The 15,745-nt window shown below is 37.2% G+C and overlaps 1 protein-coding gene across 14 annotated transcripts in view; it reads left to right on the top strand.

The window, feature by feature from the left end:
- The window catches only part of DYRK4 (dual specificity tyrosine phosphorylation regulated kinase 4), a 123,721-nt gene that overhangs the window by 22,055 nt on the left and 85,921 nt on the right, over positions 1-15,745 (top strand). For 13 of the 14 annotated variants that reach the window (XR_012470199.1, XM_074194608.1, XM_074194600.1 and 10 more), the window contains 2 exons: positions 12,037-12,122; positions 15,345-15,438. Coding sequence is in view for 13 of the 14 variants with exons in the window: in XM_074194608.1 (XP_074050709.1) it covers positions 12,037-12,122; positions 15,345-15,438 (180 nt within the window). In the remaining variant the exon portion in view is untranslated. Of the gene's footprint in view, positions 1-12,036; positions 12,123-12,835; positions 12,880-15,344; positions 15,439-15,745 lie in introns of those variants that run through there. The other variant, XM_074194607.1, reaches the window with a different exon arrangement.

Below are 15,745 nucleotides of genomic sequence, written 5' to 3'. Positions count from 1 at the left end.
TGATTTATTTCTAGTTTATACTATATTTATAGATAAAACATTTAAATTTCTTAATATTGGGTTGGCTAGGATAGAGCACCAGCCCTGGGGTCAGGAGTACCTGAGTTCAAATTAGACCTCAAACACTAAATAATTACCTAGCTGGGCAAGCCACTTAAACCCATTGCCTAGCAAAAACCTAAAAAAAAACTTCTTAATATCTTATCACTTATTCTGTTCCTGAAATTACCAAACTTTTGTGTAGTTGTTATATAAACACTGTGTATTTGCAAGTAGCTGATTATGACTAGATGGTTGAGTTCCATTTTCTTAGCTAATAATTCAAATTCCTAGGTATTAATTTCTTTATTGAAGGCCCACCAACAGAATTTTTATTTAATTTTTTTATTTTTTCCCTCTTATCTTTATTTCCCTCTGCTTATATGCAAAAACAAGTTTCAGAATTCACTTCCAAAACCTTGAGTTCCAAATTCTTTACCTTCCTCACTTCCCCCATTGAAAAAGTAAGTTACTTGATATAGGTTAAAAATGTAGTCATGAAAAACGTTACCACAGTAGTCATGTTGTAAAAGCAAACATAACACTCCCCCTACCTGAAAAAAAAAGAGAATAATCAAGAAAAATAAAGTGAAAAGAAAAAAAAAAGTATGCTTCAATCTGTATTCACTACCTTCAGCTCTGTTGAATTTTAATGATTTACATTCAGTCCAATGTTGAAGTCTACTAAAGTCCTTTTGGATATTGACTTTGCCATCCAATTTGCTAGTTATTCCACACAGATTTGTATCATCTGCAAATTCATTAAGCATCATACTATTAAAGTCTTTATCCAAATAATGGACAAAACTGTTAAATTGTATAGGGTCAAACATGTTTCCCTGGTATACTCCACTGGAGACCTCTTGACATATTTGAGAGTGAACCAATAACAACTAACTGCATTGAGTCTAGTCATGCAATCGGTACTGACTCCATCTGATTGAACTATTGCTTAATCCTCATCTCTCCATATTCTCCACAGGAATAGCATGAAATATTTTATGAGAAGCTTTGATAGAAACATAGGTAGACTGTGTCCATAGCATTCCCTCATCTATTAGTTTAGTAGATCTGTCAAAAAAGGAAATGAGTTCATTCTGGCAAAATCCATTTTTGTTGAAACCAAATACTGCTTCCCTTTCCAGATGTTCACTAACCAACTCTTAATGATATGATTTAGAATTTCCCCAGGAATTGAAATCAGGTTTGGTGGCCTATAGTTAATAGACTGTTCTCCTCCCACTCATGTTCCACCACTCCCACCCCCATCCCCTTTTTGAGTATTGGGACATTTGTCCTTTATTTTTTTGGCGTACTTCTCCTGTTTTCCATGGTAGCCACTGGCTACTTGAGTTTGGATTCAGGCTCAGGAAAGCAAGGGTGGAAAAAAAAAACAAAAATTTATTAAAGAAGTTATAAGACATAAGAAAATGATAGGTAAAGAAATAGAGACAAAAGAGCAGTCAAGCAGAACTGACTGGGTCAGGGAGTCAGAGAAGACTGACATTGAGCAGAGATTCAACACAGATTGTATGTCTGGCCACTTGGCAAGAGGGCAAAAGGTGAACTCCCTTCCCATTCTTATCAGACCCGAATTAGGTAGAGGGTGAAGCTTAAGGAGATCAAGATACAAATTTTACATTAAACAATGTATCAATGGTAGTTGATTTACATCCAGAATGGGGATCTCCACCCAATTTGACAAGATTTAGCAGTCTTTAAGATTACAAATTTTGTTTCTGTTAACATTCATAATTCTCTACTTCTAGTCAATTTACACCTCAAGAACAGGAAACCTCTACCCAATTTTCTTTCTATTACATTCAAAATTCTCTCCCATCTTTTCCCCTGTATCACCATGTTCCTTCAGATAATAATGACTCAACAATTACATCTGCTAGTATGTGGTTCAACTGAACCGGGTAACTTGAATTCATTAAGAGCAAATAGATGTTTTCTTAATGTCTCCTTATTTACCTTGGATACTCATTTTCAGTATAAAGGTAAAACAAACAAAATAAGACTTGAGTAGCTCTACCTGATTTATGTTGTCAGTTATCATCCACCTCTAATAAAGGTCTTCTCCCCCTTTCTGGTTTCAATACAGATTTGAAAATAAGAACAAAACCGAAACCCCTTTGGTTGTCCTTAGTTTTCCTTTCAGCTAAATCTGAATTTGTTTCTTTAAAAGCGTTTTTACTTTCATTGCATTAGATATTTTATTATATAATTAGTCCAAATCTTCTTCCATTTTTCCATGAGATTTTACAAATAAACTTATGATTTAAAAACTCTTGTTGTCCTGCAAGTCACTTAAGCTCTGCCTCAGTTTCTTCAATTGTACCTACCTTGTAAGTTATTATGAAGATCAAAATAAATAAGATTTGTAAAGTGCTTAGCACTGTGCCTGATTGTATAAATACTTATTCCCTTCCCCTCCCTTTTCTTCCCAGTAGCAAAACAATTCAGAGACATCCTGGAAAATAGTCTCTTCATTCTTGGCTGTTAGAATCAAATTCTATCATTATATTTATGTAAAGGGAGGCCCCAGATTCTGTAGAGTTGCATAACATATGAAAAGCCCTGGAATAGTATTAGACACCAGAGATAAGGACCTTGGCCCTTGTGCTTAATATGCTTCTGCACCTTTTTCTTCATTCACTATTGAGATGAGAGCATAGAGGACAGCTAGGGTTTAAAACCTGTGAGAACTCAAATTCCAGAGAATTACTGGACAGAAAACTTAATACTTGGTTTATAATAACCAAAGCTACAAAAGTTGAAAAATGTTGAATGCATGACTGCCTGCTATAAACTGTGAGATCTTTGACCAAAGGATTTAATCCCCTCACCTGGAAGAAGAATCCGGGGAAAAAAAAATAGGCCTAATATCACTAGGTATCCTGGAAAATTTTTAATCTAAAGAGAGTGGCACCCAAAGTATTGGGTTGAACTCTTGAGAGAGCAAGATTGCAAAAGTTTTCTGCTAGTTCTAGGGCAAAGGTTTCTCTGACTTTTCTAATAGGGATCTCCTATATATGAGGTATTCTGGAAGGACTAACACTTAAGATGCAAGGACTTTCCAGGTGTTTTTCCATCTTTGTTGTCCACCTGAGACCTAGTTCTCACCTGTGACTTGGGTAAAATCATCTCAGCAGACTAAACAAGTTGAGGGTAACTGATAGGCCTCAAAACCATTGGTGAGTTAGGGGAAATTATCTTCCCCAAGCATGTGAAGACTTCTCCTGATGCTATGAGTGAATGAGAATAATTTGTTCCAATAGCCATGAAGGTAACTGAAGCAGGCACCGGGTAGCATTTAGGGCTTGCTCAGACATTGAAGATGCCAAGGTCATCCACTGTATCTTGGACTGATTGTCCTGACTTTTATCCTACCACTCGACTTCAATGATTCTGGAAGAAAGGGTGAGACTAATTATTTTGTCCAACTCTGACTCTCTTAAATCCAATTCATGAACAAGTTAAAACATCATCCCCATGATTTCATTTTTCCTTTTAGAAAAAGAGGAATGAACAACAACATAGGGAAAACTCCTGGGTAAGGAAACTCCCTCCACTAATTCAAATCAGCATCACAAGTCCTTTTCTCAACTGGTATGTGTCAGAGGGAGACTTGAACCCAGAACTTCTTGACTTCAAAGGCAGTTCTCTATTCACTATACCATGACTGCTTTTTCTTTTTTTAAAAGATTTTATTTTTTTTTTTTGAGTTTTACAATTTCCTCCCTAATCTTATTTCCCTCCCCCCACCCCCCACCCCCCACAAAAGGCAATTTGCCAGTCTTTACATTGTTTCCATAGTATACATTGATCCAAATTGAATGTGATGAGAGAGAAATCATATCCTTAAGGAAGAAACATAAAGTATAAGACATAGCAAGAGCAGACAATAAGATATCAGTTGTTTTTTTTTTCTAAATTAAAGTTAATAGTCCTTTGGTCTTTGTTCAAACTCCACAGTTCTTTCTCTGCATACAGATGGTATTCTCCATTGCAAACAGCTTCAAATTGTTCCTAATTGTTGCACTGATGGAACGAGCAAGTCCGTCAAGGTTGTTCATCACCCCCATGTTGTTGTTAGGGTATACAGTGTTTTTCTGGTTCTGCTCATCTTACTCAGCATCAGTTCATTCATGCAAATCCCTCCAGTCTTCCCTGAATTTCCATCCCTCCTGGTTTCTAATAGAACAACAATGTTCCATGACATATATGTGTGTGTGTGTGTGTGTGTGTGTGTGTGTGTGTGTATCACAGTTTCCTAAGCCATTCCCCAATTGAATGACATTTACTTGATTTCCAATTCTTTGTCACCACAAACAGGGCTGCTATGAATATTTTTGTACAAGTGATGTTTTTACCCTTTTTCATCATCTCTTCAGGGTATGGACCCAGTAGCAGTATTGTTGGATCAAAGGATATGCACATTTTTGTTGCCCTTTGGGCATAGTTCCAAATTGCTCTCCAGAAAGGTTGGATGAGTTCACAGCTCCACCAACAATGTAATAGTGTTCCAGATTTCCCACAACCCTTCCAACAATTATCATTATCCTTTCTGGTCATATTGGCCAGTCTGAGAGGTGTGAGGTGGTACCTCAGAGAAGCTTTAATTTGCATTTCTCTAATAAGTAATGATTTAGAGCAATTTTTCATATAACTATGGATTGCTTTGATCTCCTCATCTATAAATTGCCTTTACATATCTTTTGACTATTTGTCAATTGGGGAATGACTTTTTTTTTTAAATTTGAGTCAGTTCTCTGTATATTTTAGAAATGAGTCCTTTGTCAGAAACATTAGTTGTAAAGATTGTTTCCCAGTTTACTACATTTCTTTGGATTTTGGTTACAGTGGCTTTGTGCAAAAGCTTTTTAGTTTAATGTAATCAAAATCATCTAATTTGTTTTTGGTGATGTTCTCCATCTCTTCCTTAGTCATAAGCTTCCCTTTCCATATATCTGACAGGTAAACTAGTCTTTGATCTTCTAGTTTGCTTATAGTATTGTTTTTTATGTCTAAACCCTGTATCCATTTGGATCTTATCTTGGTATAGGGTGTGAGGTGTTGGTGTAATCTAAGTTTCTTCCATACTAACTTCCAGTTTTTATTGGAGAGTTTTTCTCCCAATAACTGAACTCTTTGAGTTCAAACAGCAGATTACCATAATCATTTCCTGCTATTGCACCTAGTGTATTCCACTGGTCCACCACTCTATTTCTTAGCCAATACCAGACAGGACTGATGTTTTATAATATAATTTTAGATCAGGTAGAGCTAAGCCACCTTCTTTTGTACTTTTTTTCATTAAATCCCTGGAAATTCTTTGACTTTTTATTTCTCCATATGAATTTAATTACAACCTTTTCTAACTCATTAAAGTAATTTTTTGGAATTTTGATTGGTAGGACACTAAACAGGGAGTTTGGTTTTGGTAGAATTATCATTTTAATTGTATTAGCTCGACCTATCTATAAGCAGTTGATGTTTGCCCAGTTATTTGAGTCTGATTTAATTTGTGTGAGGAGTGTTTTTGTAATTTTTTTTTTAGATTTTTTTGCAAGGCAAATGGGGTTAAGTGGCTTGCCCAAGGCCACACAGCTAGGTAATTATTAAGTGTCTGAGACCAGATTTGAACCCAGGCACTCCTGACTCCCAAGGCCGGTGCTTTATCCACTACACCACCTAGCTGCCCCTGTAATTGTTTTCAAAAAGTTTCTGAGTCTGCCTTGGCAAATAGACTTCCAGGTATTTTATATTGTCTGAGGTTACTTTGAATGGGATTTCTCTTTCTAGCTCTTCTGGCTGTAGTTTGCTAGTCATATTTAGAAAAGTTAAGGATTTATGAGGATTTATTTTATATCCTGCAACTTTGCTAAAATTGCTAATTGTTTCCAGTAGTTTTTTTGGTTGACTTCTTGGGATTCTCTAGGTATACCATCATGTCACCTGCAAAGAATGAGAGTTTGTCTTCCTTCCCAATTCTAATTCCTTCAATTTCTTTTTCTTCTCCAATTGCTGAAGCTAACATTTCTAATGATATTGAATAGTAGTGGTGATAATGGGTATCCTTGTTTCACCCCTGATTTTATTGGGAATGCCTCTAGCCTCTCCCCATTGAATGTAATGCTTATTGATGGTTTCAGATAGATACTGCTAATTATTCTAAGGAACAGTCCATTTATTCCTATACTCTCTAGTGTTTTCAGTAGGATTGGCTGCTGTATTTTGTATGACTGCTTTTTCTAAAAGTGCTGGAGAAAACCTGTTTAGGCCAAAAGTACATGGCAACATGTGTCTAACTCCAAGGAAGAGATTTCACGAATTTAAACTGAGTGAGAAACTGGAAATATTAGAAACCACAGTGCATCAACAGCCAGCAGCAGAGGCACTGAACGTAGAGCAACAGGATAATAAGGAGCTAGCAGAGACTTTGAGTTCAATGGAAAAGTTTCTTGCAATAGAGGATATAGTAGAGTAATGTCCAGTAGAGAAGACAGTTATCAACAATCCTGGAGTCATGAGTTGATTCTTCACTTGTGGCACATGTGTTCCTTGCTTATACATATTCTCTACATGTACATCCTTTCACATACATACTCTGGACATATGTGTTCCTTATGTCTTTGCTTTCTAGCTATATTCTTTAAACATGTCCACTCTTCTCATTGATGTATATATTTTTGGAAAATCCACCTAGATGTACTGGAGGAAATATTTTGTTGCTATTTCATTAAATAGCTTTGCATTGAATTGTGTCTTCTTGCTAACTATTAAACAAACACCATTAGTGGGGGCTCCTGAGCAATGTTTTTAAAGGATGAAGACCCACAGAGTACTTTGAACCTAGGGAAATTCTCTCCTAGGAATACTTGGAGAAAGGAGGTAGAAGGGTATCCTTAGATACTACATATGGGAACCCCTAACCACCAGTAGAACATGTTTGGTAGTGAGGGAGAAGTGAAATGGATATAGTTCAACAAGGAGACTGGCTAATTTAGCTTTCAACTACACAGCACTTTGTGGACTAGGAAAGGATGTCTACCCAAAAGGATGCTGAAGGATGACAGCTATGCTGCCCAGAGGTTTCAGTAGCAGTAGCCTAACTGCTGCAACTGCCCTTTTGTAGTGAAATAGAGTATAGTGATATTGAGATCAAATACTGAAATAAAATGAGTTCTGGATTAGGATGCAAACCTGGGTTCAAATTCCAACTTTGCTACTTTTTCCTCTCTGACCTTATAAAATCATTTCTCTCGGTGTTATTTTCCTCATCTATAAAATGAGGATAGATAACCAGACAACCTCCAAAGTCCCTTTCAGTTTTCAGTATCCATGATCCTAAAGTACAGGATAATATTTACCATGAAAAGAATGTAAACATGGGAGTGATGACCAACCTTGGTGGACTTGCTCATTCCATCAGTGCAACAATTGGGGACAATTTCAGGGTATCTGTGATGGAGAATACCATCTGTATCCAGAGAAAGAATCATGGAGTTTGAACCAAGACCAAAGACTATTACTTTCAATTTAGGGGAAAAAATCTTATCTTATTATGTAATTCTGCTATCTGTTTTCTTTATTTTTTCTTCCTTAAGGATATGATGTCTCTCTCATCACATGTATACCATGGAAACAATGTAAAGACTAACAGACTGCCTTCGGGGAGGGGGAGTTTGTAAAACTCAAAATAAACAGAATCTTAAAGAAAAAAAAGAAAACATAGGAATTAACAAATGTGATTTAAAAAAATATACGGTCAACTACCAAAAAAGAAAAAAAAGAATGTAAAGCTTCCAAAGAATGAAGCATGTTCTCTAAAGTTAAGAGTACATTTCCAGGCAGCTAGGTGGTGCAATGGATAGAGCACTGGCCCTGGAGTCAGGAGTACCTGAGTTCAAATGTGGCCTCAGACACTTAATAATTGCCTAGCTGTGTGGCCTTGGGCAAGCCACTTAACCCCATTGCTTTGAAAAAAAAAAACACCAAGAATACATTTCCACCTTCCTACTCTCCACACCAGGATGCAGAGTGTAGTTCTTGTTTCATCCTGAGTTAATCACAGCTCTGGTCAGCAATAACTAGGTCCCTTTAGAAAAAGCATAAATGCAACTAGTCAGTTTGACTCCTATCCCAACAGTATGAGTTCTCCCATCCTTGTCCTCAAAACTGACTAGCTTAGGGTCACTAACTCATCTTACATTCCTTCATAACTAGAGTTCATAACTAGAGTATTACACAAAGTTCATGAGTAGGTGGAGACTCTCCTTCTCCTTGGGGTACCCTTGCATGGTTGATCTGATCATATTTTTATGCAGTCTAAAATATAGAAATATAGACTTCCCCCTCATGTGAACCAACCTTCTGGTTTTTGCCTTTATCTTATTTCTTATAGCTCATTGCAAAACCCCCTTTTTATTATAGAGTAGTTGCCTCAATGACCTTATTAGTGGTTTTTAGAAGGACCAAGATATGTTTTACCCTTCCTGATTTGGGCAAGCAATCTATCATATTCAATAGATTTTGACCTTTATCATCTTTTTATTTCCAGGTTGCATTTTGACTTTCTTTATAAATGATTTCCAATATAAACAAAGGAATAATGTGATGGCTATCATTGTCTATACTCAACTGTATATTTAAAATTTTTTTTTCTTTTATTAAAGATTTTATTTGAATTTTACAACTTTTCCCCCAATCTTACTTCCCTCCATCTATCAGTCTACTTTGTTTCCATGTTGTACATTGATCCAAATTGAGTGTGATGAGAGAGACATCATATCCTTAAGGAAGAAGCAAAAAGTATAAGAGATAACAGGATCAGGCAATAAGATATCTGTTTTTTTCCTAAATTAAAGGAATAGTCCTTGAACTTTGTTCGAACTCCACAGCTCTTTATCTGGATACAGATGGTATTCTCCATTGCAGACAGCCCAAAATTGTTACTGATTGTTGCACTGATGGAATGAGCAAGTTCATCAAGGTAGATCATCACCCTCATGTTGTTGTTTGAGGGTGTACAGTGTTTTTCTGGTTCTGCTCATTTCACTCAGCATCAATTCATGCAAATCCCTCCAGGCTTCCCCGAATTTCTGTCCCTCCTAGTTTCCTAATAGAACAATAGTATTCCAAGACATACATATACCACAGTTTGCTACGCCATTCCCCAATTGAAGGACATTTACTTGATTTCCAATTCTTTGCCATCACAAACAGGCCTGCTATGAATGTTTTTGTACAAGTGATGGTTTTACCCTTTTTCATCATCTTTTCAGGGGGTAGACTCAGTAGTGGTATTGCTGGGTCAAAGGGTATGCTCATTTTTGTTGCCCTTTGGGCATTCAACTGTATATCTTATTAATGCAGATACTTGTTAGTCCCCAGAAGTATATATGTTCTTAGTCTGAGAATGTTATTGTTGACTGATGGAGATTTACTAGTATTTATATGGCATAAACAAATTCACTAATTCGTTCTCCCATGGAGACTTTTAGGATTCATGGTAACTGGTCTGGACCACAAAGCCCACAATACAGACCCCTTCCATTCCCTTAATTGCCAAGCCATCATCGGAGCATAAGAGGGAAGTCCAGGTTAAAGCACTATGGGAGATGACTTTGATAGTCTTGGACTATTATCATAGGATGATCATTGGATCATAAATGGTAAAAGGGAAGTGAATTGCCCCTTTTATTAAAACCCAAGCACCTAATGCCCAGGGATTTGAAGTCTCAAAACAATACACACTTATGGCCACTGGAAAATTCATGAGTAGGTAATCTCTGAGACTTGTGATTCTTTGTGCTGTATCATAGCCCCCAAATTATGGTGCTCTTACATAATAATGCCCTGACCAGCCAGAGAAATTTTACTTTTTTGTGTGATGTCTGACATTCTCCAAATTTTCACTTCCATGCCATAGAGATCAAATGAAAATCAACCATCATTGCAGCCATGGTCAGACCTTGGCAAGCAGCATAAATGGTAATTGCAATCCTTCCTGCATTTAAAATGGAGCTGGGCTCTAGACAGATTGTTCTTTAGCTTAGTCAAAGAAATGTATGCTTGCTTTGTTCTGAAAAGGAATCTTATAAAGAAGGTCCTAATGGGTTGCTCAGGTGTGCTAGCAAGAGGTAATAGATTTTGAACTTCAGAAAACCTCTTTCACCAGGGTGGTTAGAGGTTCTCAGTTCAGGAGTCTCACCCAGAAAGAAATCTATCTTTGATATTATTTCAGTAAAGGGCTACCTCCCCCAAAAGGTACCAGCTTATTGTCACCATTTACTTTCAATCCTGAATGATTCAGAATGTTGATTATGGCCAGGTGTGGTCCTCACATCCTTCCCTGGTAGATAACTAAATACTTGTTATACATTGTGAACTGAACAGAAAACTTTAAAATTATCTGGAATCTGATGAAAGAGTCTTGGTGAGTTGTGAAAGCCCATAGGTAGTCATGGTTAAATAAATTATTCACCTTTCTATGTGAAGAGATTATTTTATCCTGAAAAATACTTCAAAAAGTTCTAGAGAAGTCTGGATCTGAGTTATTTCCTGAATAAGGCAGGAAGACACTCAAATGTTCTGTATAGTTGACAACTCTGATGTAAAGAGAAACTCATTCAATAGTCAGAAGTCAGTTTTGAGTCTTTACCTGCTATATAGGTTTGTTTATTTTTAACTGGAATTTGCAAATTTATATCCTTGGTAAATCTGTTCACAAATCAGTTCCTAATTCTATCAATGGCTTTGAGCTGGGATTGTCTTTGTCTCTTTTACCAGTTTTTCACACAATTTATCTACTACTTATACCACTTTTGGTTTCCATCATTCAGGGATTTTCTTGGAATTATGTCTCTTCATGTGTTAGCTTAGTTAGAGCTTTATTCAGAAAATCAAGGGAAGCCTCAATGTACAACATATTGTTAATCAAGTTCATTATTTAACATTTATGTTCATTTAAATTGTAATAGAAATACATTGACAGAATTTGCTTGTGAGTGACTGCTGGGATTTTTCTGATAAGTCTGTACTTTGACTCCATCTGGTTATTTATATTTATTTTCTTTTCTGGCATCAATCCATTCAATCACCTATATTTCTCTTACTACTTTTTGGGCATATTTTAGGCATGTTGATTGATGACCCAATAGCAATCGAAAAGAAATGGCTCTCTAATTACCAAATCCACAGACTGATTTGGGGTCCCAATTAATGGTCACTTGGAAATCTAGGAAGGAAAGCTCCCCTAGGTTGATTAGTCATGGGGCTGCATGACTAGTTAGAACAGTACCTAATCAGGAAGTAGCCATTTCCCTCCCTGAGAGAATTAATTTAGGAGCTGTTATTTTTGCCATTTGAATCCTGTAATTAAATGTATTTGTCTCCAGTGGCGCAAGCTTCCTGATCCTGAAGAAGATAGGAGGTGGGTTTCTAAATTTCAGCATAGCAGGTTATTTTTCTGGGGTCAGTTTATGTCTGTTCCCTGTCCCCCAAATGTTCACCCTCTAGCAGATCTATTCTTTACTGAGGCTATCCAGAAGGTTATCTGAATCAATAAATCTCCCATTTTATACCACTTCCATGTGAACTGCTTCCCAGATGGAGAATAGTACTGTTTCCTGAGCCGGTATCTAGCTAAAGGCAGTTATTTACCAGGTTGCTTTTTTTTTTGTTTGTTTTTTTGTTTCTGGATGAGAAATAATAGTAGGAAAAGCCTGTTTTGGAAGTCCAAAGAGTCCCTTATTTGAATTGCACCTCTGATGTTTACAAAATGAGCAGGTTATTTTGTCTTTCTAAGATTCAGTTTTCTTATCTGTAAATAGAACAATAGCTACAGTATTTATTTTACCAGGTTGCTTTGAGGAAAGAGTGATATAAAAATCAGATACAATTCTGCATCCTTGGAAATTACTACAGAATTGATGAGATCACAAATCAATTTGAGTACATTGAATATTGTTATTCTTTCTCTCCTAGGGCTCCTGCAACTCAGGGATTTTCACTCCTAATGAGACCAACCTCAACTCAACTCCACAAGGAGTCATGGATGCGGAACAACATGGGTATCACTTCCTTCCCAGTAAAATGATATGCACCATCCCTAACACCACTTTCACCCATATCCTCCTCATTAGATAGATCGATGGGATTCCCCCCACCCCCCCATCAAACACTGAGTGAACAGTCTTAATCATCTGGGCATATATGTCCAGGCATTTATAGCAGCTCTCCAAGCACTAAAGAGTTATATATATGAAGATGAATGACTTTCAAGCAAACTTTCAAACAATTGTCTACCTGACTTAATCTCCAACTTGACCAGAGGCACATCAAATATGGTTCCAAGCTAGCCACATTTCCTATAGCATTTTCCTTACCGGTTCTGTACCCAAGATCAAATCACTAAACCACCAGTGACTAAATCAGATTCATGTACAATTGGCAGTGGGACTATGGCAGTTTGCCTTAAATCTCAGTTTCCCCTATATCTTTTCCACACTGTATCCTTGTGAGTAAAGATCACAAAGCTTCATTTTTTTTCTCCCCTAGCATCCACTGCCAGTTCCTAAAGCAAAAACTCACCCTGTCTTTTGAATGACAAATTCCATTCTCCTTAATGTATGAGCAATGCCACCCTATTTCTCAGGGCATCATTCTTTTTCTGTTTCCCTCCATAGTAATTGCACATTTCTCATCAATGCCTAGAAGAATAATCTTCTAAGAAGAATAATCTTTGCCACTCATAACTTAGTGTTACAAATTGCCACCCCTTCAGGTTTTCACAGGGGAGGAGGGATAGTCTTTTCAAGAATCCCCAAGGTATCAAAGCTTCTTCTAAATAAAACAATATAGATTATTACTACCACCAAATAAATCATTTAAGTACTCTATTTCTGTATTGACTATATTCCCATAGAACTATCAACACTGTCACTGTCAGCAAATACAAGTGCTAATAATTAGGTAACCTGCTAACTGTCAAGTTGTTGCTTTTTTTCCTTCCTCTAAAGTCTACATCATAGCCTTCTGGGAGGAAAGAAATTTGGGTATTATCTAAGTATTTTATTAAGCCAGCATAGCTATAGCTAATAGTTATAAGGGACCATGATATAGTGGATAGAGTGCTGGATGTGGAGTCAGGAAGATCTGAGTTCAAATCCCGCCTCCAACACTAGCTTTGTGACCCTGGCTGGGTAAGTCACTTAACCTCACTAGGACTTAGTTTCCTCATTATAAAAATGAAGGGTTGGATTTAATAGCTTCTGTAGTATATTCCAACTCTAAATTTAGGATCCTATGGGGAATTGAGCTTCATTCCTCCTTGCATTCACTTCCTATCATCCATCATGACATTATCGACAATGCTTCCCCTCATCTCTCCAAATCTCATTCAGTCTTACCTCTTTTCATAGCTTTGCAAATTTCCAATCCAATTTATATCACAGGGTGAGATTAGAAGTTCTTGTTGTCCACTTAGATACCATCCTTTCCGTGTATATGATTGCCTCAGTTCATCCTCTGTCATCCTCTGTCCACTCTGCCATTACCTTATCTTAGTTTCTGCTGATTCCAAAATTCTATAGTCCTCCTTGTAGCTACCCCTTGCTATAGTGTCCTTCTTACAGCTATCTGACATATGTCAGCTTCAAGGAAAAAGGACCTCCATTCTCCTAGAGTGAACCCTATATCCTTGATAGAGAAGATTTAGAAATATATATTTCCCTAAATAAAACTAGCAAGGATTGTTGCAAAAGTTATAGCAAATTCCATCGAGGGGATCTCCCCATTGTACTCTGAAACTGGATTGACCTCTTCTCTGGATTTTTTTCAGCCCAGCCCTTGGTAAGTTTTTAACACTCTTCCCTCCAACTTTAGCCAATTTAATAGTTAAATGTTATACATTGTTATATTTAATGCTGCACATATTTCTTTTTTGGGGGGGGGCAAGGCAATTGGGTTAAGTGACTTTCCCAGGGTCACACAGCTAGTAAATGTCCAGTGTCTGAGATTGAATTTGAACTCAGGTCCTCCTGACAACTGCACCAGCTAGCTGCCTCTGCTGTACAGAGTTCTAACTCTGAAGCAGAAAACACATATTTGCCTTCATTCTTTTTCCTCTTCTTTATGTTTTTAATATTCTCATTGACACAAAAGGGATCTGTCAATGAAATATGTAATATGAGAAGGAAATTACTTTATGTATGACTTTTCAGCCTAGAGTATGCACTCTTAGAGGCATCCCCTGTCAAAGAAGAATAGGATATTGAACCTTTCTACTCCCCTGGGTCATTATAAATTATGGGAGAGAAATAAACTATTGACTAAATCAGCAAGTAAATTAATGCATATTAGTAGCAGCTTTGTTATCTTACATCCTTGTCCTACCAAGTTGGTTCTTATTGCAGTGGCCCATGAATGCAGGAAGATCAAAGATCTTGAGTGCTTGGAAAAATCATTAGAACTACTAGAATTGATATTAAAGTCCACTCCCATTTGTAATGATTTATCTCCTTGTCCTAACCCATTCTGTCAAAACCACTTGCACCTGGCCTGGAAGTCTACAGAACCTGCATGGAGAGATGATGAATCATTGTGAATGACATGAAGGTTAAATGACTTGTTTAAGGTCCTAGGACTAGTATAATTCAGAACAGGGATTTGAATCTAGGTCTTTCAGTTTCAAGTAGTGGCAATTAGAGCTCCAAAGAAATTTGATTATTTAAAATGACTAAACTTACAGGAGGTCCCTCCCCCCACTCAGCTTCCTTAGATTCTGATATCTATGGGCAAAGAACAAAGAACAATGTAAAGTAAGCAGTAGTTGGACCCTAGGTCCTGCTTGGTTGCCTCCCTTTTCTATATTTACAGGTATTTCGTCTGCCCACATAGCCCCTTCCTGAATACAGAGGCTGGAAGGGTGGGAGTGAGAGATAGGGTTCCAAGAGTTGTTGATTTTTAAATGAACAAAAGAACATGGAATCTTTTTGCCTTTAATGTCCCTAACTTTTAGATACTTCCTTGACCATCTCTTCCTTCTGTTTTCTTCTCAGTAGGTTGAGCCTTTTGCATTAAAGGTTCTCAGAGTTTTCTCTCCACTAGAATTTCATCTTTTCACCCAAAGGGAATAGAAGGAAGAGAAAACACATACCCTTTCTTTTCAGCTCTGTCTCCTGTTTCCTATGCATTGGCTCTGAATCCTGGAGATCATTTGGTCCAGGACTTATTTTTTCACTGGGAATGTTTTTAATTCATTCTCTATCTTGACCCTTCCCAACTTCCTGCAGGATAAAAATGAATGCTAAAAAGCTAGGAAAACGAAGTTCAACATCCTTTCCCATTCTGAAATCAAGAAAGAAACATAACTTCACCTCTATAAGGGTAAGAAGCCTCTGTTTTCAGTCAAAGGCCAGAGTGGGGATGGGGGTTAAGGGGAAGAGGGAAGCAACTTGAACTAAATAGTGATCACTTGGTCATAAATCCATAAGTTTTAATGAGTGCATGAGGGAAAGGAATGGAAAGGACCTTGGAACAAGAGTATGTCTTGGTGGGTCTTGTTTCATTATTCTTTTTTTCCCCCCGATGTGGTAGAGCTCACCATTAGAGTTGAGACAGGTAAAGGTCAGAAATGAGGGGTTTGACTTCTTGATTTGGGATTTTTCAGAGCTCCCAAACCTCACCACCTTTC

This window comes from Macrotis lagotis, chromosome 7 (assembly GCF_037893015.1).
Source record: "Macrotis lagotis isolate mMagLag1 chromosome 7, bilby.v1.9.chrom.fasta, whole genome shotgun sequence".
Lineage (NCBI taxonomy): Eukaryota > Metazoa > Chordata > Mammalia > Peramelemorphia > Peramelidae > Macrotis > Macrotis lagotis.
The sequence above is the reverse complement of the archived record's forward strand: the minus strand, read 5'-3'. Positions and strand labels throughout refer to the sequence as shown.